This window comes from Phasianus colchicus, chromosome 22 (genome assembly GCF_987193195.1).
Source record: "Phasianus colchicus chromosome 22, bPhaCol1.hap1.1, whole genome shotgun sequence".
Lineage (NCBI taxonomy): Eukaryota > Metazoa > Chordata > Aves > Galliformes > Phasianidae > Phasianus > Phasianus colchicus.
Window position 1 is genome coordinate 5,326,383 of NC_143457.1, and position 25,420 is coordinate 5,351,802.

At 45.7% G+C, this 25,420-nt stretch overlaps 3 protein-coding genes across 9 annotated transcripts; all 3 read right to left on the bottom strand.

The window, feature by feature from the left end:
• Positions 1–1,129: 1,129 nt before the first annotated feature.
• Positions 1,130–3,670, bottom strand: AURKAIP1 (aurora kinase A interacting protein 1). 2 transcript variants are annotated; one of them, XM_031613635.2, is made up of 4 exons: positions 3,639–3,670; positions 3,081–3,173; positions 2,186–2,634; positions 1,130–1,292 (listed from the first exon to the last, which is right to left on the bottom strand). In XM_031613635.2, exons 2-4 carry the CDS (start codon positions 3,130–3,132, stop codon positions 1,185–1,187), a joined length of 609 nt encoding a protein of 202 aa, XP_031469495.1. In that variant the 5' UTR covers positions 3,133–3,173; positions 3,639–3,670; the 3' UTR covers positions 1,130–1,184. The 2 variants fall into 2 exon arrangements, with proteins under 2 accessions (XP_031469495.1, XP_031469494.1); XM_031613634.2 differs by lacking the exon at positions 3,639–3,670 and adding an exon at positions 3,438–3,632.
• Positions 3,671–4,679: 1,009 nt separating this feature from the next.
• Positions 4,680–12,694, bottom strand: LOC116242581 (uncharacterized). The gene is made up of 6 exons (XM_031613396.2): positions 12,466–12,694; positions 7,258–7,309; positions 6,772–6,959; positions 6,221–6,376; positions 5,566–5,676; positions 4,680–5,353 (listed from the first exon to the last, which is right to left on the bottom strand). Exons 1-6 carry the CDS (start codon positions 12,604–12,606, stop codon positions 5,240–5,242), a joined length of 762 nt encoding a protein of 253 aa, XP_031469256.1. The 5' UTR covers positions 12,607–12,694; the 3' UTR covers positions 4,680–5,239.
• A 5,007-nt stretch (positions 12,695–17,701) lies between these two features.
• On the bottom strand, positions 17,702–25,410 carry CCNL2 (cyclin L2). 6 transcript variants are annotated; one of them, XM_031613237.2, is made up of 11 exons: positions 24,947–25,406; positions 24,265–24,339; positions 23,862–23,971; positions 23,484–23,604; positions 22,766–22,830; positions 19,808–19,907; positions 19,619–19,723; positions 19,273–19,414; positions 18,525–18,642; positions 18,352–18,444; positions 17,702–18,182 (listed from the first exon to the last, which is right to left on the bottom strand). In XM_031613237.2, the coding sequence occupies exons 1-11, from the start codon at positions 25,265–25,267 to the stop codon at positions 17,828–17,830; spliced, it is 1,605 nt and encodes a 534-aa protein (XP_031469097.2). In that variant the 5' UTR covers positions 25,268–25,406; the 3' UTR covers positions 17,702–17,827. The 6 variants fall into 6 exon arrangements, 4 of the variants coding, with proteins under 4 accessions (XP_031469097.2, XP_031469100.1, XP_031469099.1 ...); XM_031613240.2 differs by lacking the exons at positions 22,766–22,830; positions 23,484–23,604; positions 23,862–23,971; positions 24,265–24,339; positions 24,947–25,406 and adding an exon at positions 20,298–20,410; XM_031613239.2 differs by lacking the exons at positions 22,766–22,830; positions 23,484–23,604; positions 23,862–23,971; positions 24,265–24,339; positions 24,947–25,406 and adding an exon at positions 20,269–20,410.
• Between the last annotated feature and the right edge of the window lie 10 nt (positions 25,411–25,420).

Sequence of the window (25,420 nt, forward strand, 5' to 3'; positions counted from 1 at the left end):
ACCTGATTCATGCCACAAAGATGGGGTCTTTGCAGCACCTGCCACGTAAAGAAAGCACAAATCCTGAGATGTGCTTTGATACACTACTGCAAAAAGGAATGCAGCATTTGTATGATTAATACTGATAGTAACTTCCACAGGTAGAAGTCAGACAATTTTGTAAATCACACAGTAGTTCCATCAACACCTGGTTGCTTAATTATGTCTAATAGATGTAGAAGTAATGACTGCATTTCACAGACTGTCATTTGGAGGACAGGACGACTACTCAGACAGCATAGCATTTAACAAGCTACTTTACTTAGTGGAGACTTGCAATTTACCACAGAAGTGCCCTAGTATAATCACTGTCATAGCACAAAAGTTAACTTGCAATTGTTACTATTTCAGTAATTCTCTTTTCTAATTACTATCCCAGTATTAAAATAAATAAGAAAAGGTAGCAGTAGTGAATGAGAAAGGCCATCTTATTCCAGCTGTGCTCATCCAGTCCTACTGGTCTCAATAAAAAGCATCTGCAGCATATTTAAAGCACAAAGAAGGAATGCCTTTTTAGTTCCCTGAGAAAAACTGCCTACTGTTAACATATGGCTCAGATCTATTAAATGTGCTACCCACCTGTCTCTACACGACTCCAATATAGTTCTCAGCAAGTTGGTAGTTCTCCACCAAGAATAATCAATTTTTAACCATGTGTGACACGAGTGCCCCCCTTTCCTTACAATACCTACATGCAGATCCAGCCAGCTGCCAACTTTTCATTCACTGCCACGTTTCAGAAGCTTTGAATTGACTGCCATCTAGCGACAACAGCAGGAAGCCCCAGGAACCTTCCTATATGATGCCTGGAGTCACCTGTCCTTCCAGCACTGAAATTAAACTGTACCTTGTAGCAATGAGTTCCACACAACATTTTTTCTTCTGTTTCAATTGAGTCAACCTTCCTGCAGCCAGTCAGTAAAAGTAAACACATTTTCAGATCAGCTTTTCTGTACACTGCAGGATCAAGAGCCCATGGGAACTCACTTTCCCCTTTCTCAGAAGCCAGTCCACCCCATCAGAGCTCATCGAGACTGAAAGTGACTTCCAAATCTTATCACACAAGGAAAAAGGTTAAGAGAAATCTGCATACTTAAATATTTCTTTTAATTACAATTACATGTGAAAACTTGTTACAAGTATTTCTACTGCTTGGAACTTTTCAGAAATATCTTGGGTGTTTGCCATCCTGCAGGAGGCTTTTTCAAACCAGCTCTTTTCCAGATGCGCTCCAGATCTTTCTCAAATTTTACCTAAAACAGAGGAAAAAGAAAGAGAGAGGGAGAATGGCAACACCTCAGAAGCAATACTCAAGTCTTCAGACACTGCCCAAGTGACCCAAGGAGGATCTACATACAAACCCATACATGCAAAACCAAGTATCAAAATACAGTGAGCCATAGGAAAGGCATTTAAAACAAACAAGGACACTGGTAAGAATGTCTTAAAAATGCTGTAATAGCAAAACTGATAGGAAGTGAAACTGTAAGAGAATTTCTCATCACAAGTGTGCAGAAACTGAAGAACAGTTAACCCCATTTAAAGAGGCATCTACGCAAGGTGAAAATTAACAAAGAATTATCTGAACTATATCATAGCAGGCTGTCAAAAGGCAGCACTGAATGAGAATATCCACAACTTGAATGAAGGTCAACATCTTCCTTTAGTAGAAAGGATGCATGAAGAAAAGGGTTCTAAATAAAAACAGTAAGTCAATAGGATGGTCTCTTCCTACAGCAGCTCTGTAAAAGCATGTGAGAACATGAGCAAGACGGGTAGGAAATGAAGATTAAACTGATCTTCCTGATGTAATATAGGCATGTGAATTAATCTTCCACACAAACACAAGTTCTTTCCCACTAGTCACACATCTTTATGAGTTACTCACACCTGGTAACTATCACACGCAACTTGTTACAAGCACAGAAATATTCTGAATTAGTTTCTGAGGACGTACAGGTAAAATACAAAACAAATCAGCCAAAGCTACTGGGCCAGTAAATCCTGAATTGGATTAGACTGAATTTCTCCAAGCTGCTGCCATTTTTCCCTACGTTAATCCCACCTAAAATCCAACACCTGAATAAAAGGCAGTTTAAGAAGGGTGTGTACCTACACCAGGATGTTCCCTTTAAGCTGAGCTTACCTGCCGTTTCTTCTTGCGCCCCTCCTTTATCCTCCTTCTCACAAACTTCCTTCTCTTTAGCAGCTTTTTGTATTTGTGTCGATTCATTTTCCGTCTGCGGATCTTCAACACGTTCTTACACTGCAGTGTGTTGGTTGGTGTTCCTTCCCCTTCTTCCACATCAACTCCTTCATCAGATGGAGGACAGTCATATCTCTGGAAAGGCCCAGAGCCCTCTTCTTCCTGAGCACTACTGACCTCTGCTTTAGGAAGGGAGTATGTGACTGTCAGCCAGCTTTCTAAGGGGCTGATGGAAAGCTTTCTGGGGACCAACATCTCTTCCAGTTCAGGCTCCAGCACGTGCCACCGCTGAGGCTGGGCTCCATTCTTATTAGGTGGCTGTGTGCAATAGTTCACAGATGTAGAATGACAGCAAAGAAAGGAAGACACTGACCTCGGCAGAAAGTGCCCTTTGAGAAGAAAAGAACTGCACTTAGGAGGCAGAAATTTCTAGAAATATCTTCACAACAGCTCTGCACAGCTCAAGCAGCACTAAAATAACTCAGTCATAACAATAAAGGAAACCACATACAAGCAATTAAATTCCCATCATAAAAGCAAAGAAGGGTTTATTTCTCAATTTGACCCCAACCATTTTACAACAATTTCATCTGCTAAAACTACATTAGATGGCATTTCACTGCGTGAGCTGTACAACTAATCCGGAATAGCTGTGAACTGTTCTCTGCTGCTAAGAAACCTCCTCTGAAACGTAACAGCCTGCAGTTCCGTGGTACTGACAGCACAGCCACAGATACTCACATAACACAACCAACAGCCCCCCACCCACATTGCTGGCTGGAAAAGAAACTCCTGGGAGCCCAATTACCCCAAAAGAAAACAGAAACCCACTCACTTGCAACTCGTGAAGCCTTCAGCAGCTGGGAAGTCAGCTGTGATAATAACATTTTTTTCCCCACTTCATCCAGTCTACCAGATCCGGTATTGACTGTTAAAGTAAAAACATTTATGCAGTGAGGCAAGTAGCAATAACACGTTTGAAAAAGCACTTTGAAACGTAACCCCAACCCTCCAAGCATCCTCGTGTTACCAATTCCATTCTGCTGGACGTGACACGCCCACAAACACTGAGGTAGCCGAGTTTCAGAGATAACGAATGCAGCTTTTGTTATTTCAGATTTTAAAAGCAGGCTCCTCCAACCCAAGCCCCACTCGCCCGTTCCCGCCCAGCTCAGCACTACGGCATCATTACCACAGCGAAAAGTGGAACGAGGAACGCTGCTGTGAGGAACTGCTCGACCTCACCAGGGGCCGATACCGAGACCACAGCCTCTCTGCAACCCCAAACAGCGAGACTGGCCGCTCCCGAGGCGCAGTTCTCACCACGCCCGAACCGGGGCCTGAACGCCAGCCCTAAGCCTTCTCCTCAGGCCGGCGGGCCACCATTACTCACCATCCCCGCCCGCTTCCGCCCCCAACTTCCGGTGCCCGCTTCCACCCCAACTTCCGGTGCCCGCCGGCACAGCGCTCCCTGCCGATGCCCTCCAGCACAGCGCCCCCTACCGCCGCCCTCCGGAACAACCGTGGTGCTGAGCGCGCCCCAGGGAAATGGCGGCCTCGGGAGCCGTGCTGCAAAGCGCCAACAAAAATCATTTGTAACGCCTTTGAACGAAGGCTGTTGCACACAGATCCCATTCTTCCCTCAGCCTCTCCTTCTCCACTGCTCGCGCCCAGATTCCTCCTCGGATCCAACAGCAGCAGCCTGTGTCAATGAGCTGTTTGTGCACTCACAGAATTGCCAGGGTTGGAAGGGACCTCAAGGATCGTGAATCTCCAGCCCCCCTGCCACATGCAGGGCCACCAACCTCCTCATTTAATGCTAGACCAGGCTGCCCATGGACCCATCCAATCTGGCCTTGAACATCTTCCAGGGATGGGGCATGGGAGAGCCAGCAGGGAAGGGAACAGCAGCACTTTGCTCAGCAAAACAGAGGTCAGACGCAGAGTGCTCACACAGCTGCAGCAGGGAAACACGTCCCGGTGATTGCAGCAGCAAGGAAAGGCTGCCGGGCACCCCTCCCTTTGCACCCTGAGATGCATCTGCGGGTGGCTGCTGTCCAGAAACAGCCACGCCTGCTTCTCCTGCTTCACCTCTTGTTTTCTGGGTACGAGAACCGCCGTCTTGGCACGGCATGAAAGGTCTCATCAGCTGGCATGGGGAGCAGAGCAGAAGCCAGCCCAGCGCTTCAAAGAACGCCTTGCTTTTATCCTTCCCTCAGCCAGAACACCGAGATCTTCTCGCCAGCTGCTTTTGGTTATTTCAAACCAGAACAACCTCAGCTTCAGGTGTGCTCCCCACACGTCCAACCATTGGCGTCTCCTTCAGGTTAGACTTTCTGCCTGAGCACACGGCTCTGTGGTCACAAAACAGAGGCCGACACGCAGAGAAACGAACTGAAGTAGCTCATTAAACAGACAATTTCTTTAAACGAGACTTTTATTGAAGACTCTTCAGAAATCTATGTACAAAACCACATTCCCAACCCAAGATCTGGATGCTGATCACCCACTGGGAACAAAAAGCCAGTGCCCGGTGCTGTGAACCCGAGGACACACAGAAGTACCAAATCCATAAAGTTAAGTCAGGTCTGGAGGAAAGTGGAGGACCTCTTCCCAAGACATGTCTCCAGCACACCCACCATAGCAGGCTCCAAGAGCCCGTGCTGTCAGAACAGGTCTGAGGGCAGGCTGCTGATTTGCCTGTAGAAGCAAAGTGGAACCAGCCCCAGATATAACCTGCAGGTTTTTAATCAATGTTAGCTGGTTGTGGGAGAGACCCATCACTAAGAGCACAGTAGTATTGTCAGGAAGTGTTAGAGCAGAACAGTAGTGATATCAAGGAAGAGTAAACCTTTCTGAATATACCTGGAGAGAGGGGGTGGATATCAGACTGGCTATTTCTATGAGAATCTAAGAAAACCCTGAAGACGGAGACAGTAGTTGATGCAAGTTGAATAGTGACCAACATGCTGTTTCTGTACTATGCTAGCACATCTACCATGGTAGAGTTTCCCCTTGCCAGTCCAGGAAGGAACCGTTTTCTTTTTCACCAAGACGATCCAGAACAGAGAGAATACCAGGGATGGCCTCTTGCACCTGCAAGGGAGCCTGGAGAGCAAATTGAGGTTGAGTTATTACTAAGCATAACTGAGAATACGATCAACTGCATGTAAGGAGTTAATAGGATCAAATAGGATCTTTTTCATGTTGCATAGTGTGCCTATGCAGTGCATGGAAGTGTACTTGCAGCAGGGTGTGTTGGTCAAGGGTTGGAACAAGGGAGTTATGCTTTCCTATTTATATATAGAGATGTCACTAACCATGTTTCCTCCCATGTCTGTCTGAACCCAGCCTGGATGCAGAGAAATGCAGAGAATTCCATCTGATTTCAAGTCTGCAGCGAGACATCTGGTGATCATGTTCAGTGCAGTCTAGAAGAGGGGAAACCATCTATTAGTGTGCTATTTTTCACAACCACCTTTCAGCAAGATCTTAAGCCAAGCCAACTGGCATCTCCCTTCAAAGATGCCTGCTGACAAATCAAGTAGCAATAGCAGCGTGATGGTAACTTATCCAGGCTTTGTGGGGCCTTCATTCTCAGAAATATCTCTAAGGGAAGCACTGTGAAAGCTCCACCCTCATAAACTTATTGCCCAAAGATGAAACTAAGTTACGATGGAAGATAAATGACATTTGAAACTCCTAAGGACTCATGAAGAATAATCTTGACGTAAGATTTTTCTCCATTTTTCTGCAATAATTACAACACGGGTTTTTTACTAGGGAAAACAAGCATGTTAACAGCTTATGAGTAGGTGGCATAGAAGAAACTGCATGTCTAATCCTGACAATTCATTCAAACTCAGCCTCTGGATGTGACAAAACTAATGCTGCGATCATCTTAGGCTCAGAGAGGCCTTTAACTTTAACAGACCTGTTCTCACCCAATGAGCACAGCCCAGGAATCATCCAAACCTTTGCTATCCTGTAGGGGTAGACCTTGAGGAACATCTCATTCGCCTGGACGAGTTGCATGGAGGCAGCAAGAGAGGACATATTAATAATAGCAGCTCTATGGCAGCCCATTCCTGTGCTCAGCTGAGCTGCCTTCCTCAGAAGGGGTAGAAAAGCCTGTAAAAACAAAGTTGGTTTTAATTTGGTCACCTCGCTCTTGGTCCATTTAAGGCATGATGTAATCTCAAATTCTGCTCTGTGAAAAATTGCAATACAACTCTATTCCATCAGCACTGAATGGCGATGTCTATCAAGGCAAGCTGACCATAAAAACCTTTCCATAATATCCAAACGTAAGCCAGCAGTCTGCTCACCTCCCAGCCCAAGCTGTCCACTAAAGTGACCTCATACCAACTGGTTTTAAATAAAGAGAAAGATACTGGCTAGAAAGCCATTGCTGCTCTCCTAGGGGTGCAGTTCCATGTTGATAAACACTTGGGTTACGTGTCCAGCTCACTAGTGGCAGGGCCTCTGCAATGCCATCAATTAAGCATGCTTCTCCCAGTTCCTACCTTAGTGACCATCAGCTGGGCGACTGTGTTGGTTTCGTAGATGGTGAGCATCGTCTCTGCTGTGACATCTTCCAAGGAGGCAAGCACATTGATGCCAGCGTTGTTAATGAGGCAGTTCAGACCTTTGTCTCCCACAATTTCTTCCACTTCTTTGACTACTTTCTTGATGCTGTTTTCACAGACCACATCTGCACGGAGGAGCCAAGAACAGCCACAGTGAGCAGTGATGTGGTCCAAATGCTATTGCTATACAGCACGTGCTAAACCAAAGTTAAAACATGACTGTGAATGGGGACGGGCAGCAAACAAGGATGGAGGCCATACACAGAAGATTTACAGAGATTACATTCCCTGTTGTTATCTTAAGATGAAGTTATGGATCTTTCCAGCTGCTGGAGGTCGTGCACAGCTACTGACCATGCAGGAGGCTTTGGATGCACTCACCTGACTTGGCTGAACATGCTTCTATGTAAGCTCTTTACTCACCCAGCTGGAGGAGCTTGATATTGCTGTACTGCTTGCTAAGCTGCTGGAGCTCCTAGGAAGAAGAAATGATTTATATTACCTTCTTTGTACGTGTGTCTGTGGCTGTTACATGAAGCAGTTTGAGACCTGCACCTCCAGAATTGATGTTTACTTCTGTAACTGGACTGAGAGCAGTGCCACTATTTATTTTCCATCCAGCAGCTCTTTCTTGAGAGCAAGACTGACTGCTCCAAGAAACTGGGCTCTTCACCTGCTTAGCCAAGAAACCAGCACAGTAAATTCTCAGCATATTAATACAGAGGGTGCATTTACAGCCTAACCAAAGGTCTTTGATCAGGTGGCTCTGGGTGATGGTTCCACTGTGCTCAGGCTGCATGCCAAGCTGGTAATTCCTCACTGCTGTTAAGCACTTCTCCTGATGTTTAGCTGCTACCAGACATCAGAGCAACAGAAACTCTAAGAAAAGCCATTACTGGTTGCAGAAAAAGCATCCTAACAGTTTTCCCATTGAAATCCTGTTTCCAAATACTCTCATTAGCTTCAGTTCTTGCAACTGAAAGTAGAGCAGATGAGAAATTGGTTATGTACACAACAACTATCCAGGAGAACTGTGTTCTCTCTGCAGTATATTTATAATTCAGCCATCTGAATTATACTCTCAGTAGTAAAGTAAGAGAGGAATAAGAAGTGTTCTTGTAGGAAATAAGTGCTGTGGTGGCACTGCTTCTGGATAGGGTGTGTGCACACTGGATTTTACAGCCCCAGCTGCATTACTTGGCTTTCTGTGCCATGCAGAAAGCAGGGACTACTCTTAATGGATGGAGTGCAGCCTCCCAGCCACGCTTAGGGGCTGAGCAGCCACAGCCAAACATCTCAGCTCAAGCAAATCCACCTCTTCAGAAGCCCATCTGGAGCAGGGGTGGGGATGGCTGCTTTTGAAAGAGCATTCCTCTGCCACTTGGAGATGCTTGGGACGCCACGTCTTCTCATCAAGTTATAACACATCACATTTTTTTATCTCAGTTGATGTTCTGCAAGATTCTCTCCAGGTTTGTTTAGTAAACTTGCTCTCCCACTGCAGCCAATCTACAGCTGCCGTTGGGCTTGGAAGGGGAAGAAGCCAGAAGCACAAAACCTGCAGACATTCCTTTCTGTGGACAGGAATAGTTCTGCCATGTCAAGGTCTGCAATAATTCTGTGGCTTTGGACTGTCTGCTGTACTTCAGTTTGACAGCACCAATTATGATCAGCTCCAGAAGCGCTCTGGCTTCCATTATGTTTTCATTTATTTATGGACAGATTGCTTCCCTGTCAGACCGAAACAAACAACAACTGTGAGGCAGCAGATAAACCTCCTTTGCTAAAAAGCCAGAGATGTTCTGTGCAATGAGAACCAGTGAGAGGGTTCTGAAGCGAGCCAGCAATATCTTCAATTCAGAACTCCAAAGGCTGTGGCATTACTCCTTCCCTGGAGCATAAACACTACAATTGCTGCATGTAAACCCGAGTTAAAATTCAATAGTTTTTCCATTTAGTTAATTATTGTGTTTAATAATGACTCCAACTCGAGTGGCTTAAGGTTCACAAAAGAAGCTTCTGGGCGCAGCTTTAACTTGGACAGCTTTGGGCTGCAAGAAGTACAGAGCTCTGCTGCACTCAATGAGAACAGGAGTGGAAAACCTAGTTAGGAAACCCAAAAAGGACAAGTCTACGGCAGCCCCAACAGACAGAGCCGCTTTTATTTAGTTATGGTGTTGCAAAAGCTGATTTAAAACAAACAAGCTAACGAAGCAAACAAGCAAAGCACTCAACACCAGCCCCACATGTTTAGTGTAGCAGCTCTAGGAGTGTTTGGTACCCAAACAGCTACCCATGAGAATCAGCTCTCAGGGATTCCAAGAGAAAAAAAAAACCTTAATACTGTGATTAACATCTGTTGTTTCCTGCTTGCTGATTTTAATTACGATTAATAAAGACTCAGCCTGCTCCAATTTAAACAGGATCCTCTGGCGCTGAGACTCCAGATACAGATCCATCAGTGCACGGATTGTTAGGCTCCAATCAGGGTGTTATGGTGCTTTTGTCATTTAGCAGGATTTACTTTGCCTTCTTTATGAAAGCATTATTCACTCTGGTTACAAGTCTTGGAAGGAGCCTGGCTGTGTTGGACCAATTGGAAGCAATTGAGGCACCTAAGGCAGCTGTGTCAGGCAAAGGGGAACTCAGTGCCCCTTCCCAATGCCCTGCTGGCACTCCAGACAAAGCCAAAGCACTCCAGATTTGCCCACGTATCCCTGAGATGGGCTGTCCAGTATCACAGCACGCAGCCAACTTGCTGTCAGATTATGGAAGAATTCACACCAAGCTGCTGCTGTCTGTCGTCCCCCCCCCAACCCCATCCACAGTAGGAAGTACAAACCACTGCCTTAAGCCAAAATTAGAAAGATTTTGAGAACACCCTCTTCCTGATACAGCAGATTTGTTGCTGGAGGACTGCTCCAGAGATTGCTCAGCTGGTTTTGTCCATCTGGAGTGCAAAGACGGGACACGAGGGTTATTTTGGAAAAGATTTGTAGCTGCCTCCGCTCTCGGTGCCAGAGCAGCTCAAGGAAGGGCAGATCAGAAGCAAAGCTGGGCTGGAGGAGCCCAGCACGGGACTTTTCAGGGAGGAGCAGCGGTTATCTCCGTGTGCCTGCAGGCCTGCTGCATGCTATCGTGTGATCTTAGCCCATTTGTTAGGCAAATGTTCTGCGGAGGCCACCTAGGAGGTATGCAGCACAAGAGCTGGAGTTATTACAGCTGCCAGCAGCCTCGCATGCAAAAGCTTGCAGCTGTTCAGCCTTATCCCGGGGTTAACAGGCTACAGGAGATGCTGCTCCCTGCAGCAAGCAGACGGGCTCCTGTCCAGCTCCTCATCCAAAGTCGGGTCCCTGGGGTGCTGCCTAAAGGATGCTCTTGGCATGCAGCTGTGAACAGCACACGTTCTGCTCAGAGCTCCTCCGGCTCAGTCCCCTGGTGGGGATGTGCTGCTGGGTATCGTCCTTGAGATGAGCGCTGGATTGGCCGGTAATTAAACACGTTTAATCACTTTTCTTCTAAAATCTGGCCAATTATTTTTAAAAGGCTGTTTTTCATTTCTGTTTTTTCCATCCCAGGATTTCAAGATCTGGCAGCGGAGTGAAGGCAAAAGCCTTGTCTGGGAGAAGAAGGATAAAAACTACCTATCTTTTTGAACCATACTCACTCAAGCAAAATTACCCAGCTGGCTGCAAGCTCAGAGCTGGGCAGCTGTGCCCACTATATGGCCCAGACACATCACTGCTTGCCCCAGCAGCGGTCAGAGGCTTCGTGCCAGCATTAGCATTGCAGATGAGACAGATAGCAACAGGGAGACTACAATACCTTCAGTAAAGATTTCCCTTCCTTGTGGAGTTTCCAAACCCATCTGTTAGAAATATGCTTTCAGCCGGCTGCACAGCTCTCCACTGATGTGCTGCCAAAGCACAGCACATGGCTTAGAGGTCCTGACAAAGAACAAAAACCTACCCCGAGCCCCCAAGGACAACTCCTGCTCCAAAAAAACCCCAAAACCAAAACAAATCAACCCAAATTAAGGATGCACCAGTGTGGCCTGCTGGATCCCAACTCAGGGTTACAAGAATGCAGCCCTGCTCCAGCTTCCTGCCTCCAGCAGGCACAGCTACCAGAAACTTTCCAGGTTTCTCCTGCAGCAAGCAAGCAGTTGCCCAGCCTTTTCCATGCATCATGCTATGGGAAGGTTTGTCCTTTGTCTATCATGCTTTTTGCTTGAGGTCTGCATAATGCCTCCTAGGAAGCTCTTCCTACTGAAGGAACCACGTTGCTTTTTCATACGACTGATTCAAGATCATCACAATGGGAAACCAATGAGGGCCAGTAGGTGAACCTCTCAGCAAAAGCAGCTTCAGAGCAAGCACCTGCACAAGAAGGCTTCAATCACTGAAGGTCCCTGCAGTGTGAACCTTCAAGTGTGCAATCACCAGTAGGAAATTCATCTGGGACCTGAAGGAGGGCACAGCAAACAGCATAACCACAAGTACAGCTTGGGAGCTCCCGCAGCATGAAGGTAACCTGCACCCACACTGTGTCAGTTCCATTCAGAGATATACCCTCAGTCTGTGTGTTGCATTGTCTGCTCTGATGTTGAGGAACAGAAGGAAGATGACTTTCTTCACTTTCCTAAGCACCTATAGAGCAGCAGAGTGCTGCTGCAGAGCTGAGCAGCCAGGCTGCAGCCATTCCTGCCCTGTGCTGTTCTGGAACAACAGGAGCTCCTGCCCCAGCTTTTGTGTAGCAAAGCAGTAAAAGTTGCTCTGTGTTGTCTGATAGCAGAGCTGTGGGATAACTTACACTGTAAGGAATTAAACTCACAGCAAGGCAGCAGCCGTGCGAGCTCTCCTTCATTCTGCATGCCAGGGGAATCCCTTCTCCCTGGGCAGCCCTGTCCCATCGTGGAGAAAAGAAGCAGTGCTTGTGGCACTGATTACATGATGGCAGAGTCCTGACACAGGGCTGAGAGCTCAGATTCTCCCAGCTCTGCAGCACCGGATCTTTTCTGAGGAGGGCAGAGGATGATGCTTTGCGTGCAGAGCTGCCCTGGCAGCGTTCTGCTCACCACAGATTGCCAAGATCGGGCTGGAGCAGCACGGGGCTGAGCAGGCTGATAACCAGCTATCAGCTCGTCCCCACAGGTTGGGTTGTCTGGCGTTCGCATACAATAGCCTGGGGATAGAGGAGGGGAGGAGGGGTGCAAATAAGCCGCTGCTGTACGGCAGAGGAAAAGGCAGGTAAATGAATTCCCCAGCGACACGCAGCAGCAACGGGCAGAAGGCACCGATCCCTGCCTAAGGACAGTATTTAAGTTGGTTTTGGACTTGTTGCAAGTCCAGCAGGGAACGAGGAAAAACAGAGCATGGATGCGCAGCGCAGAAAGGAGCTGTAAGGGATATCCATGGGGAAGCTCCTGGGGCAGCACCCACCTCCAACTGCGCCCGACGAGCCGCTCTGCCGCCTTATTCCCTCCCAGGAGCGGACACCCAGCCGGCAGCAGCCCATCGTACCCTCCGTTCTCGGAGCCCCCAGCAGCCCCGGCTCCATCCCGCATCCCTCCTCGCCCCGAGCACCGCCGGGTTCCATCCTCCCGCATAGGACTCAACCCGGCCCGCTTACCTGCGCCTTATCGGGATAACGGCACGTAGCGAAGACGACCTCCGGGGATGGATCGGAGGCAGCGAGCCCCTTCACCAAGCCCAGCCCGATGCCGCGGCTGCAGCCGGTGATGAGCACGGAGCGGCAGCGCGGCTGGGCCATGCTGCTCGGCTCGGCTCGCTCTGTTCCCACCGCAGCCCCACGCGGTTCTTAAACCTGCACCGCTCACAGCCGGCACAGAGCCCCGGATCCGCCCCCCCCCACCTCCGCCCCGCCCGGCGGCACCGGGATCCCCTTCGCTCCCCGCCCCGGGACGGAGGTTTGCCCATCTGCTGCACGAGGATGGATAATGGTGAAATCTCTGCTCCAGCACAGAGGGAAGAACAGAAGCACTTCTAACCGGCAGCAGTTCAACCTCCAGCCCAGCTTGCTGCCATGGGTGCCTTTACAGCCCGCACCGGCACGACCTGACGATTGATTCTACGTTATGGGAAAGCTCTACAGTCCTCCTGTGCTACAACCCTCAGTGCTCAGGCAATGCTTTCCCTGCACACGTTTATCCACGTGTACCCAGCTGCATACAAAGGCTTTCAGTTCCATCTGTTAGTACTACGCTGCTTTAATTTCTCCATCAAAAGGCTTTTTAAAATCATGCTTTAAAATCATTAAGTTCATTTTGATACGTGCCAGGAACATCAGCTCCCTTTGTACTCGGAAAACTCACTAACAAAGATTAAGCAGTTCAGCTTCCTTGAAAGAACCCAAAAGACCCATGAGTCAGCCCCATTTCCTCGAATGAGAAAAAGATGCTGTTGTTGCAAGAGATGTAGAAGAGCTCGAGAAAAGGGCATGATACTCACGTATCAGTCATAGCCTTCTACGCAAAGATAAAAGCCCTGAGCAAGAAGCTTTGCTTGCAATCACCACCTTTTGCATTTCAGTCACCACCTTTTGTGTCTGAGGGCTTGAGTGATAAGAAAACACTGCCTGTATCTTGTAATGTTACTGCAGAAAGCCGTGGCTGATGCTTACACCTGATGTACACCTTATAGCCAGCACAGCCCCAGTCTGCTCCCTGCCTGCAGCACAGCAGCTCCTGAACATTAAGGAAATAGAGGCCAAGGTTTAACAGACACGCAGAGTTTGTCCACTGGAAAAGTTTTAAATACAAAGTATGTTGTGTTTAATTGTCACTGTGCCTTTTTATGGCACCATAAACACGCACAGCACTTGACAAACAAACCACAAGGGCAACATCCATCATAAATTGCTCTTTTTCCTGATAAGTCTGAGAATGCCCAACAAAAGCAGCAAGCAGAACGGGCTGCACTGCCCTGCCAGGGGGCAGAAGGGAAAGGACACAGCTTAAGGTCATTGAGCCACAGATCAGGGGACAACAGCCACATGCTGCACTGACAGCTGACTCGCACCAAAAGGGCTACAGTCATGGGTTCCATGTAGTTTCTCACTCATTTAGGCATCAGAAAGGGTCAGGCCTCACTGAAGTCAATGGGGGTCGTTGCAGCTCTTTCTGCCAAGGCTTTTAACCAAGCTCTGCTCGCTAGCAGCTGGTTCCTTCAGGAGGAATCAGATTTGGAAGCTCTGGATTTCAACCCCGTCACCCACAGTCTAAGGGGACACAATTTTGTTTTGCCATTTAGCTCAACCTGAGATGCATAAACCAAATGCAGATTTGCTTTGCTTAGCAATTTCTCACCCCATATTTGAGGACAATAAAAACAAGGGTTGCCTGGCAACTCAAGGAAGAGTTGCATCACAGTACAATGGGGAGAACTTTTTTTCTTTTGGTGAAGCAACACTCTTAAATAATTGCTACTTGCAGTTTCTACATTTGAGTGAACTCCATTCTTCCAGCTCCCGTGCATTTTTGCAGGTCTCTGGCACTTTTTCCACAGCTGATTATCGGGATAACTGCAGTGTTTGCAGAACTATAAATCATTATTAGAACGATAATCTGTAGATCTGTAGACAAACGAGAAAAAAAATAAAGTTTCAAACAACCACTCCCTCTATCTAAATGACTTTTAATCTCTAATCCGCTGCCTTTGGGTCAGCAGAGTTCACTCTGAACAGCTTCTAGGAAGCTGAACACAAAGAACAGCCATCCTACCACAAACCACCACCATCATCTCCCAAAGCCAATGGAAGATCTGAAGCTGGCCACTGCCTGCAGCACATGTGGCCATGCTCCAAAAGCCCATGCAGTGAGCTGGGTGGTCAAGGGGGACGTTTCCAGCAGAAGTGGAACCTCTCTCCCATTTCCTCACACTTTCCCAAGATATCTGTTTTCGTAACAAGTCTTCCTGATGTAGTGACAAGCAGATCCTTATGAATCACAGCTCTGTAATCTCCCAGAGACCAGCTATGCTTGTTACCCAGACAGTTTACTCATCAATGTACAAGGAAGAGGACCAGAGTCACTGTTGATGAAATTCAGCTGTGTCAGCTGCATGTTAAGTCATGGGGACACCCAAGTTCTGACCCACGGGTTTTTTGTAGATTAGCATCAGTTGTTTTGATATCAACTGCAGGAGCTTAACTAACCCTAAGATTGCTAACTTAAGAAACCTGGATTTAATTAAAATGCTTGTTAAACTGAGACCACTGCAAAGAGCTCAAATCCCAGCTCTGGAACCAAGTTTTAAAGAGGTTATTAACACCTGGCATTGCTATCCAGGAACTGTGACAGATACATCAGTTCTAAACCCTCAGCACAGTAAAGGCAGTAAAACTACTTGCATGTAAGCTTCCCTGAAGCTATTAAATACACGTGGTGAAGTCTTTCACTGCGGTCTTGGAGCAAAGTAAAGCAGTATTACTTGTCACCACCTGGCAATGTGGCTGAGCCATAAGGACAACAGGCACACCTCACACTCGGGGAGATGCACCTACTCCTGTCTGTGACTCAGCCCTCGTATTTCAACAGCTCTGTTTTACACTTCCTCCAGCTACTCTGAGCATCTTCTCACAATTCTACCTCCCTGCCAAGACGCTCTGTGTAGCTATCTGTTTCAGGCTTTCTGCTGGTGAAGACAGGTTGTTCTCTCCTAGAACAGGATGTCCTTTAATGCTGTGATATAATCCCTTTTGTTTTGGAACCAAACCACTTCAATGGACAAATATACACACACTTTCTCCCTTCTTTTTCTTTTTTTTTTTCCCCTCTCCAGATTTTAAGGGACGCTATTTATTTAGCACTGCACACAAGCACAGCTGCTGATTTTTATGCAAAGTGACACAGTGTTCAGATAGAAAGAAGTACATAGCCCAGATCTTACCTTAATCCTTGGCTGTGCTACTTGTGCTGGATGGCAGCCACACTGATAGCTAGCAGACACGACACTCAGCTCAGGTAATTCCTCCAAGAGTCCTTTTGGAGGAAGCTGCAGCTGTGAACCTGCTTCCCCTCTCTGCTGCCTACCTCAGGAAGCAGAGCAAGTGGTGTTTTGGGAAGCATCCAGAGCAGAAGGAAGTCATTGAGCAGGGAAACACTTCCTCCAAGTAATAAGCAGGTAGTAAGAATATTTGTTTGTTTCTATTAGAAACATTTAGGATAGATCTAAGTCACTTTTTGTACTGCATTTAGTCTTAACTACTTTAATACTTTGACTTCTACTCAATGAATTACTTGGCAAGCCAGGTATGAAAGCATTCGTTTCCATCTGTGTGCAAAGGTCAAGATAAAGCATACAGTTTGCTGATGCAGGAACAGATTAAACAAGGGGTGACTCTAGCTAGAACCAGCCAGCACAGCTTCACACTCGTATCCCTCCCCTACTCTGACTTCCTAATTACATTCCACAGCAGCATTCTGTTGGAACTCCAGAGCTCTCCCTGAATCAGCTGCCTGTCTCACTCAGTTGTCTTTTCTCAGCTGACATGTAATCAGAAACAAGGTGAAGACTTACAGAATGACAGCTACCACTGCAAGGTATCCAGAGAATAATTAATCTTTCCCCAGAATAAGAAACAGGGTCACCTACTGAAGCGAGCGATGATGCATTTAGGATGATACATTTAACTTAACTGTGCTGCAAACACAGTAACTCCTATTAGGAGTACTGAAACCTCTTGTGAATCCCACGTTCCTCCAGAAAAGATGATGAAAATAGCAGGCAAGGCTCCTAGGAAAAGCTACAGACATCGTTTGTAAGGTGTAAACAAGAGCACCTGATTTCAGCCCATGCACCAGGTGCTCCTGTATGGCCCCAGCACAGCATCTATACTCAGAGAACAGCAACTCATGTTAGCCATTAGTCTACTACAGTTTGTTACATTTCTTCAATTCAACACCAAATTTCTTCTCTCCTTATGAGTAGGCAGAGTGGTACAGCTCTTAAGAAATTACTATGAAGTTTAATTAATATAAAATCAAATATTTTAATGAAATAAGGGAGCACGAGTGTAACAGCTCAGATATACCACTAGAACTGATACTACTGGGCTGTGGGGTTTTGGCTGTTTTAAAAAGGCTTTTCTTCAACAAGCATGCAGATTGACAAACTACTAATTCTTCAGAGCATCAAAGAACCTGAGTAAAGAATTTCAAACCTCTTGAAGTGTGTATATATAGGAAATGTCTTATGAGCTGGTGGCCTGCACACAGCATTGCACAGATAAAAAATATACTACTCTCAATACACAGAGCTAAATACTTTCACATTTATCAGAACTTTCTACACAAGTTTTTTTTCGATAGAGTTCAAGTTTTGAATTTTCTGTATATATCTTTCACCTGTATTAAACAAATGCTTATTTACATTGTGGATAAAGTGTAAAGGCTAGTAAGGCCATATTCCCATACTGTACTGTAACACTGCAAAATATATATACACATATATAACCTAATATAGGCATCAGTTCTAGAAAAGTCACCTTACAATTGTACAACATAATTGAGTCAGTATGAAAAGACAGCTTTGTTAGCACCAAGCCACTCCAATGGTTTTTTGTGAACCTCCTTGGGTTTTCTAATTCCACAGGAAGGGCTGTCCAACACAGCATTCCAACTGAGGAATGCAGATCCTGCTGCAGAACTGGAAAACCCAAGCAACACTCTATGTGCTACAGTATGCAGATTACTAAAGAGCAGGCATAGGAGCATCCAGACAAGCTCTGCAGTGTTAGCAGTTGACCTCCAGCGTAACATCCACGGAGACAAATACCAGATAGAGTCCTTTGTGTAATTGTATCTTGTTAGTATCTTTCCTTTGGATACATGACAGCAAGCACAGAATTACCAGTTAACACAGACTTTACTGAGACCAAGTGGTTTACAAGCCAGGTTAACCCTACGCTGCAAAGGCCAAATGGGGAAGAGCTCCACTGCTCAAATTCCAAAGGAAAGAACATCTCACACTGCTCATCTCCTGTGCCTGCTGTGGCCAGGATGGTCTCTGTCGTAACGATGAGCTGCTCGCTCGTAGGAACGAGAACGCTCGTGCCTGTGATTCCTGTAGTAGTGACTCTTCTTCTTGTACTTCCCCGAGTGGTCGGAACGCTCCCGGGATCGGCTCCTGGATCGGGACGAACTCCTGCTGCGTGATTTCCGTGTTTTGTGTGCTGAGTATTTATAGTCTTTTGATTTCTTGTAACTTCTCATCTTGGAAGTTTTGTAAGTCGAGCTGTGGTTGAATTGCCTGGGAGGAGAGTCGCTGCGACTCCGGGAGCGGCTGTGGGATTTGGAACCACTGGATGTGGAGTAACTTTCACTTTTCCTACAGGAAGAGTAAGGACATGACTTTTTAAGCAGAACGACTCTACATTACTATATTAACAGCTCCTAAAGGTCATCACAAGAAACACACTGACCATATTTACCAGGACTCCCTGAAGTTACCTTTCAACACCTCAGTGCAGCAGCACTCCTTTCACAGCACTACCTACCTGTGTTTAGGGGATGCAGATCTGGATGGTGATCTTGAATAACTTTGATCTCTACTCCCACTTCGACTTCTGCTTTCCCTGCTTTTCTGAACCCTGCAAGGGACAACAAACACAGTAAGCTTTGTTTAAAATAACAATGAGGAAAAAGTAAGTTTTTGTTATGCAAACCTTACCCATTTACTGGGCTATTCGAACCGGTTCTTTTTGCTCCTTCTGCTTTCCTTTTAGCATTCTTCATTGCTTGAACAGGGAGAGGTGAAGGTTTATTTCCTTTAGCCTCTTTCGGAGACTCTAGAAAAAGAAGCCTTTGTTACCTTGTTTTGAAAATGTGAGTACTAACTGGGAGAGATAAGGATTGAAGCCTCTCCCCACACTGCTTTCATTTTGCTTCTAACAATCCCTACTGTATCCATGTTATTAAGGTACATATGTCCATGCCAGAGCACACAACTGCCTACAAGTGGATCTGAAGAACCCCAAGTCAGGATTTAACCTGAAGCATTTCCACCCAAATACTGTTACTACTGTCACCCAAGGGAGTTAACTGCAATAGCAGCACACTGCCTCCAAAGCCACTTCACAAAGAAAGGGAATAATGAGCAAGAGAAGAGAAACTGAAGACATTATCATCTGAAAAGCCATGCAGCAGACCAGAAGTATCAGACCTCTCACCCAGAAATACTACTTACCAGAATCCCCTGTGTAACATTTCTTTAGTATAACATGCCAAAATTGAGTATTTAATTTACTGCCAAAACCACATACAAGCACATCTCTCCACAGTATACAGTTAAGCTAGCTTTAGACTAACTTGAATTCAGTCTTTTATCTGTTTCAAGTATTTCAGAGTTGCAATACTATTCAAACTACCATGAGAACAGTAGATGAGAAAATATTCCAAACAACTCAACCACTGCTTACCATTTTTAGGTAGAGGGGAAAATCCTGACGTGTTATCCAGAACCGGGGCTCCTTCAGGTAGTAGACCTTTAGCTTGTGCTTTTGCCTCTTCAATTGCTAATTTCTTCTTCTCTATTTTACTTTCCAAATCAGACAAATCAACCTGTAAGATCAAAACCCTTGCTTATAATACAACTCTGTAAGCCAGACTTTCCACTTACTCCAAAAACAAGGACCCAGACCCTGTGCCTAGTATCCTGCTCCAATAACGTACCAAGCTTGCAGCTGGTGTCAAACAGGGTAAGGTTTTCCAACTCATGTTTCAACTTGCAGTCTTTAGGGGACCCATGACATGAAAGAAACAAACCTTTTTCCTAGTATAGAGCTGCAAAATTTTTAAGCAGATTTCTTGTATCTCCTCTTCTGTTGTCCCAAAGAGTAAAAACCAATGTGGACGATTAGGAAGCGGAATCTGAAAGGGAGGGGAAGAGATACTCAGTTTTTGCTTCTAGTAAAAGACCTAGCAAACCCGAAGTTAATGGAAACATAGGCTCACCTCCAACGTTCTAGCTGCAAGGTATATACATGCACAGGCAATGCTTTCTGGCTGAAATCTTACAAAGACATCTGTTCTCAGGCTATCATTCATGTAATTCCTGAAAGACAGGAAAACAGAGTTGCAAAGCACAAGATCTTCCCTCCTGATGCCCCTCTGCACCTTCCCCTCCCCACCCTCTTCCCCCCCACTTCTACAGGTACTACTTCTTTCTGCATTCAACTAGACTTCAATATTACATTCCTATCGATCTAAAAAAAGAAAAACTTAATGATTTTACTAAAAAAAAAAAGAAAAAAAATCCCTCAAGGGGAGGGATGTGTGATAGAAATTAAGTTTGACTGACTGGCTGCTGAAAATTCAGCTGTGAGATGAGAACCATTTTTAACTTCACTTTTCCTTCTGGATCTCTACTGGCCTGCTCTCATGCACTAGAGAGGATTTGCATGAAGACAACATACAATATAATCTGAAGTACTCAGTTACAGACTTTTAGGTTCACATGTTTCTCTGCAATAGGGCTGAGCCCAGATGGTTTGAAAAGCAGCAGCTCCTGTGGCAGTTATCCCATGAAAATGAAGTCCACTTCAGCACATGCCAGCCTCCACTGAAGATTTAAGGGATCCATTCTCCTTTGGAAGCAGTGTTTTCCATCCTGAACAGAATTCTCCTCGATGCAAAGAACAGCCATAGATGAAAGGTCTCTGGGAGCATCAGTTCAGGAGAATACTCAGTATTCAGGCAGATCTCCTCCTTGGCACATGAAACACGATTTCCAAATTGTCCAATTTCAATAATGTTGCTTAAAATGAATATTCACAGAATGAGAAAACTGTAAAATATTGCATATAATATTCCAGTCAGTACACTTGAAAATTATTCTTCTAAAGTCTTAAATACAAAGTAACTTCCTCTGAATCTGTCAGTTGAAGCCCTTAAAAAGATCTAGATTTTTGAGCACATATGTCAAGCAAAGTATCAGATGGGGAAACAACAGAAAACAAAATCCTCAATATAGTAAACTTTCTGAAAGTAGTTGTTATTAATTATGTGGGTACCATTATACAAGGATTCACTAGCCTCCAAGACATCCAAACCAGAGACCACAGTCTAGACACTTGCATCCATTTTACATAGGAGAGTTGAAAGGAACCTGAGGCTTTTAGATGTCAAACTCCCACCTGCTCTGGTTGTCTTGTTTTAACAAAGAGCAACTGCTGCCCCAGACGAGCAGTCATAACCATCAATTCATCTTTTTAGGAGAAAAGAACTTTAAAAGCCACTCATATTATACCACAAAAATAAAATGAGGGAACAAACCTCTTAGCAAATAAGAGTAGAAGAGTGGTATTTCAAACATCAGAACTTTATATATACTTTTCTTAACTTGCCAAGTTGAAAAACTTTACTGCTTCCAACCTTGGTCACTGTAAACTTTCTGTGTGGGCTCAGAATCAGGTGTGTGAGGAAATGAATCCTTGTCACAATGTATTAATCAAAAGGTAATGTTGTAAAATGCACACTGCAAAAATAAAGGCAACAACTGTACTGGATATCCACCTGTTTTCAAGTACTGGAACCTACAAGCATCAGTACACAGATGTGTCATTGTAGCATCAGAAACATTTCTCAAATGGGGTAATTTCCTCCCTCCTCCTCTCTTACCCCTCCTTCCTTTGATAAAGAGTAGAAAACTGGTAATGAGTAATATGTAATTGACATCTGAATGCTTCATAGATTACGACAAGTTGAAGGGACCCACATGCAACAGTACTGGAAATAATATGGAGTATGGATTTTCAAGTCCTAAATGAGTATCACATGATTTCTCATTTACAAATTGAAACTAAATTTCAGGTTCTTTTATTCTGCTAAACCATAATATAGAGATGTTTTAAATCCTATCTTCGTTTGCTCTTATCATCTAAAAGTACATTTTTTTTTAACAGTTATAAAAATTTAATATTAAAAACCATTCGAAATATCAACAACCAAGTTATAAAACATACAACAGTCAAATAAAAACACGATAAAAAGAAGTTAAACTTTAAGCACAAGAAGCAGTTGGCCAGTTACTATACTATCATGTGTATACCACCTGTCTAGAGTCAGCCTTCTCTTTGTAGAGCCTGCTTTGGTTTGACTGAAGACGGCAGCTATCCCTGCACCATAGCGCTTGGGCAGCAGAGGAGAAGTCTTAGTCACTTACCCTCAGAGGCTACCCTTTGATTAAAAGAGTACAGAAAAGAAAAGTCAAAACTGGTTCTCTGTACACAGGCCACAGTACCAGACAGTTCAGTCAGCAGAAATATGATCTTTGGATTCACACTATTTTTAAACCACGGCATGGTTAAAAAGCATCACTGCTTAAAAGTGTTGTTTATTTACGTTTAAGACCTGGAATTTCTCATAAGCTTCCCATATCCAAGCAAATCTTTGCAGTAATGAAAGCAACAAGGCAGAGGACGTGTCTCAGTAACCATGAATACAATGTGCTTATCCAGTCTTAGAAGCTGATACCTTGCATTAGCCATAGGGATAAGAGAAATTTATCTGTGCTGAGATGTTTTGACGCACCTGTAATCAAACTCAGGCAATGGGAAAGGCCATTTCCCAGCCTGGTAGCACACTGACTACACAATTTTCTACAAAGAACAAGAAACAAACAAAATCCCAAGAGAACCATTAACCACTCAATGTTTTCCTTTCAGCTGAAAGGTGAAAGCAGAGAGGAGGGTAGTGAGAAGTCAGGGTGGAAAGCTACCTTACCATTAAAACAGAGCCTCAAACTTAAGAGGCCGATCAACATTTGGGTAGTAGTTTGGGCACTCCAAGAAACACTGGAGCTGTCTGCTGTGGCCCATAATCACTTCTGAGCATTGCTGCCCAGAATACATCAAGTGACATATTTCTGCTACTGCCCCTGCTGGTCTCTTATAACAAAGAAAATCAACTTACCATGAAGTCTGGACCAGGTGTTGGTTACGTTCACATTCTAATACCTGAAGGTACATAACGATTATCTGGAAGATATGGGTTATTGTGTTATTAACAAGAATCTTGAGAGCCACCTATATATTTCAGAGGGACATCCATGAGGCATCCAGTTTCCTTTCAAGTTCTAAAACACTCCACATGGGTGTTTGCAACATCAACCCACACAACCTCTGCTTTCCAGTGCAGAAGTTGGCATGAGTCGACACACAACCAGATCTGACCTTCCTAGCTCTCCGTCTTCTGAGCTCAGTCATCATGCTATTCATCTAGAAGGCTCGTCTTCAAGCTAGGTATGTTCTCCTATACAACTCACGATTCCTTTTTAGCTGTAACTTGGGAGAAAATATGGCTAGCTGCAATAAGTAACAATGGAAGTAGAACAACATTTGCAAAGAACAGCCCGACACGTTTTGTGTCACTGGTATATTCAGCAGATTTTTCCTAGGTTTGAAAAGAAAGCAAGAGAACGTAGACTACTCTAATTGGAAAAGTTTATGCTAATCAACAAATGAGTGCAAATGCACAATGAATGATTAAGGTATCACGAGTAGCTAGCTTCATTGAATCACCTACTGTTCTCAGGAACAAACCACACAGCTCCCACGGAATTAAGCACCCAACTCAAAGCATTTATATCACATGAAAAACTGAGTACAAAGTTAACGTATACAATACAAACCTTATGAGGATGCTTTACATGAACACAAAATCCCAACTCCTTTAAAACTCTTCTTTCTGCCTTAATAATTTGGTTCTTCAAGTTCACGTATTCTTGATCCAGTATTAAAGGTACAGGCTTTCTGCAAGACAGTGTCAAATTTCAATGACAAATTTAAACCCAAGCACGTTAAGCTGTGTCTGTGTAAAGCTAAGATGCACCACCACTACTTCTAGGACTGAAAACCTTTAACTTATCAACTCACTTTTCTCCTTAGGGAGATCTTTTCAACGCGTTCTCCAATTTATTAAACACAAAATGATACCAACATCAACCAGCGAAGTGAAATAAATGAAATATAAAGCAAGCATTTTAGATTATTTCTGAACCTGAGCTTACTTTTTCTCTCGCAGATGTCGAAGACGATGGAACACATTGATTACATCCCTGATGCGTCTCGGTGCCTCCTCAATTTTGGATGCCAGATGAACACAGGCCATTGACACGTGCTGAAATAGAAGTATTGCAAGAGACTGATGTTTTGCTCAAATTTGAAGCTCATCTCCTCCGATAGCTTAAGGAGGGATAAGCTTAAGGAGGGATAACAAGAGAAAACAGTGGTAAAAACAGGAAAACACTTCACAAAAATCACTAAGCACCGTGCAGCTTTGCAAAGTTACATCAGTCTGTAAGCCTGCAGGTTAGTTACCAACACTCTGATCACATCCAGGTAGGCAACCAGGTGAAACAGAGCAAAAGTTAAGTCACTTTTCTAGCCATGCACATCATGTTTGTTTCTTACCTCCATGGAATGCTTCACAAAAGACTTGGTATAGAAGAAACGCTGAAATAGCACCTGTCCTGTAGCCATAGCGACCTAAAAAGGAAGCAACCATAACAAGCATTAAGAAAACCATTCCCAGGTCAAGAAAATACCACTTTGGGTGATGGCAACAGGTTTAAGACCAAAATAAAGCTAATAAACGAGCTAGTTAAGCAGTACCTAAAGAAAAGTAGCACTCAAATCACCTCAAATGCTACCAATCTGAAGCCTCAAGCCTCCTGCACTCGGGAAAGCCCGAATGTTACCAGCAAAAACAACAAACAAAACCAAACCAAAACGTCACAACGTGTTTCCTTAGGTGCGGGGAACGTGACTCCAACACGGCTTTCCTCTTACAACTCGAGTACCTGGGACTCTACAGTCAGGGAAGTTTCGCTCTAAGCCCACAACGAAACTCATGACGAGCGGATCCCACCAGGGCCGCGCACCCCCAGCCCCGAGCCCGGCCTTAACAAAGCCCAACGGGCTCCCCGCCCCCGCTTACATCAGCGCTTCCTGCCGCCGCCCCCGATCCCTTCCGCGAGCCCCGCGGCGCGGCCCGGAGCCGTTCGAGGCCTCACGGTGCCCCGTTCCAACCCCTCAACCCGGCTCGGCCGCCGCGAGGCCTACGCGCCCCACCCAGGCCCGGACCGCGGCCTACCTGCGGGAGGCGGAGCAGGATGCCGGCCGCCTGGATGAGCTCGCAGCCGGTGACGCGCAGCTCGGTCTCCGTGTCGGGGTCGAGGCCGCTGCTCATGGACGGGGTGAAGCGCAGCGTGTGCTCGGGCAGCAGGCAGTTCTCCAGCGTGATCAGCACACCCGAGTACAGCCGGTCCCCGATCAGCACCGCCCCGGGGCCCGGAACCGGCGCACCGCTCCCCGCTGTGGCGCCGCCCGCCGTAACGCCGGCAGCGTGAGGCCCCGCAGGGCCGCTGCCCGTTACCGCCGCCACAGCCGCCGCGCTGCCTGACCCCGCCGCCATTTTGTGGTGCCGCCGCCTCGCCTGCTTGCGCTCTCCTTCTCCGCCGGGCGGCGCCTCGCCCTCAACGCTTCCCCCGCCCTCTTTCTACTTCCGGCCACTTCCTATTGGCGGAACGCGACGAGGCGGTGGGCAGCGATTGGCTGAGCCGCCGCG

Coding starts and splice junctions, on each gene's coding strand:
- AURKAIP1 (XM_031613635.2), bottom strand. CDS start 3,132: ATGTTATTATCACAGCTGACTTCCCAGCTGCTGAAGGCTTCACGAGTT. Junction 2,635..3,080: donor GAAGGCTTCACGAGTTGCAA/GTGAGTGGGTTT, acceptor TTCTTCTCAAAG/GGCACTTTCTGCCGAGGTCA. Junction 1,293..2,185: donor GGCGCAAGAAGAAACGGCAG/GTAAGCTCAGCT, acceptor CCTCTGTTTTAG/GTAAAATTTGAGAAAGATCT.
- LOC116242581 (XM_031613396.2), bottom strand. CDS start 12,606: ATGGCCCAGCCGCGCTGCCGCTCCGTGCTCATCACCGGCTGCAGCCGC. Junction 6,960..7,257: donor TATCAAGCTCCTCCAGCTGG/GTGAGTAAAGAG, acceptor TCCTCCGTGCAG/ATGTGGTCTGTGAAAACAGC. Junction 6,377..6,771: donor CCCAGCTGATGGTCACTAAG/GTAGGAACTGGG, acceptor TTGTTTTTACAG/GCTTTTCTACCCCTTCTGAG.
- CCNL2 (XM_031613237.2), bottom strand. CDS start 25,267: ATGGCGGCGGGGTCAGGCAGCGCGGCGGCTGTGGCGGCGGTAACGGGC. Junction 24,340..24,946: donor TCCTGCTCCGCCTCCCGCAG/GTAGGCCGCGGT, acceptor CTTCCTTTTTAG/GTCGCTATGGCTACAGGACA. Junction 22,831..23,483: donor ATGTAAAGCATCCTCATAAG/GTTTGTATTGTA, acceptor CATATCTTCCAG/ATAATCGTTATGTACCTTCA.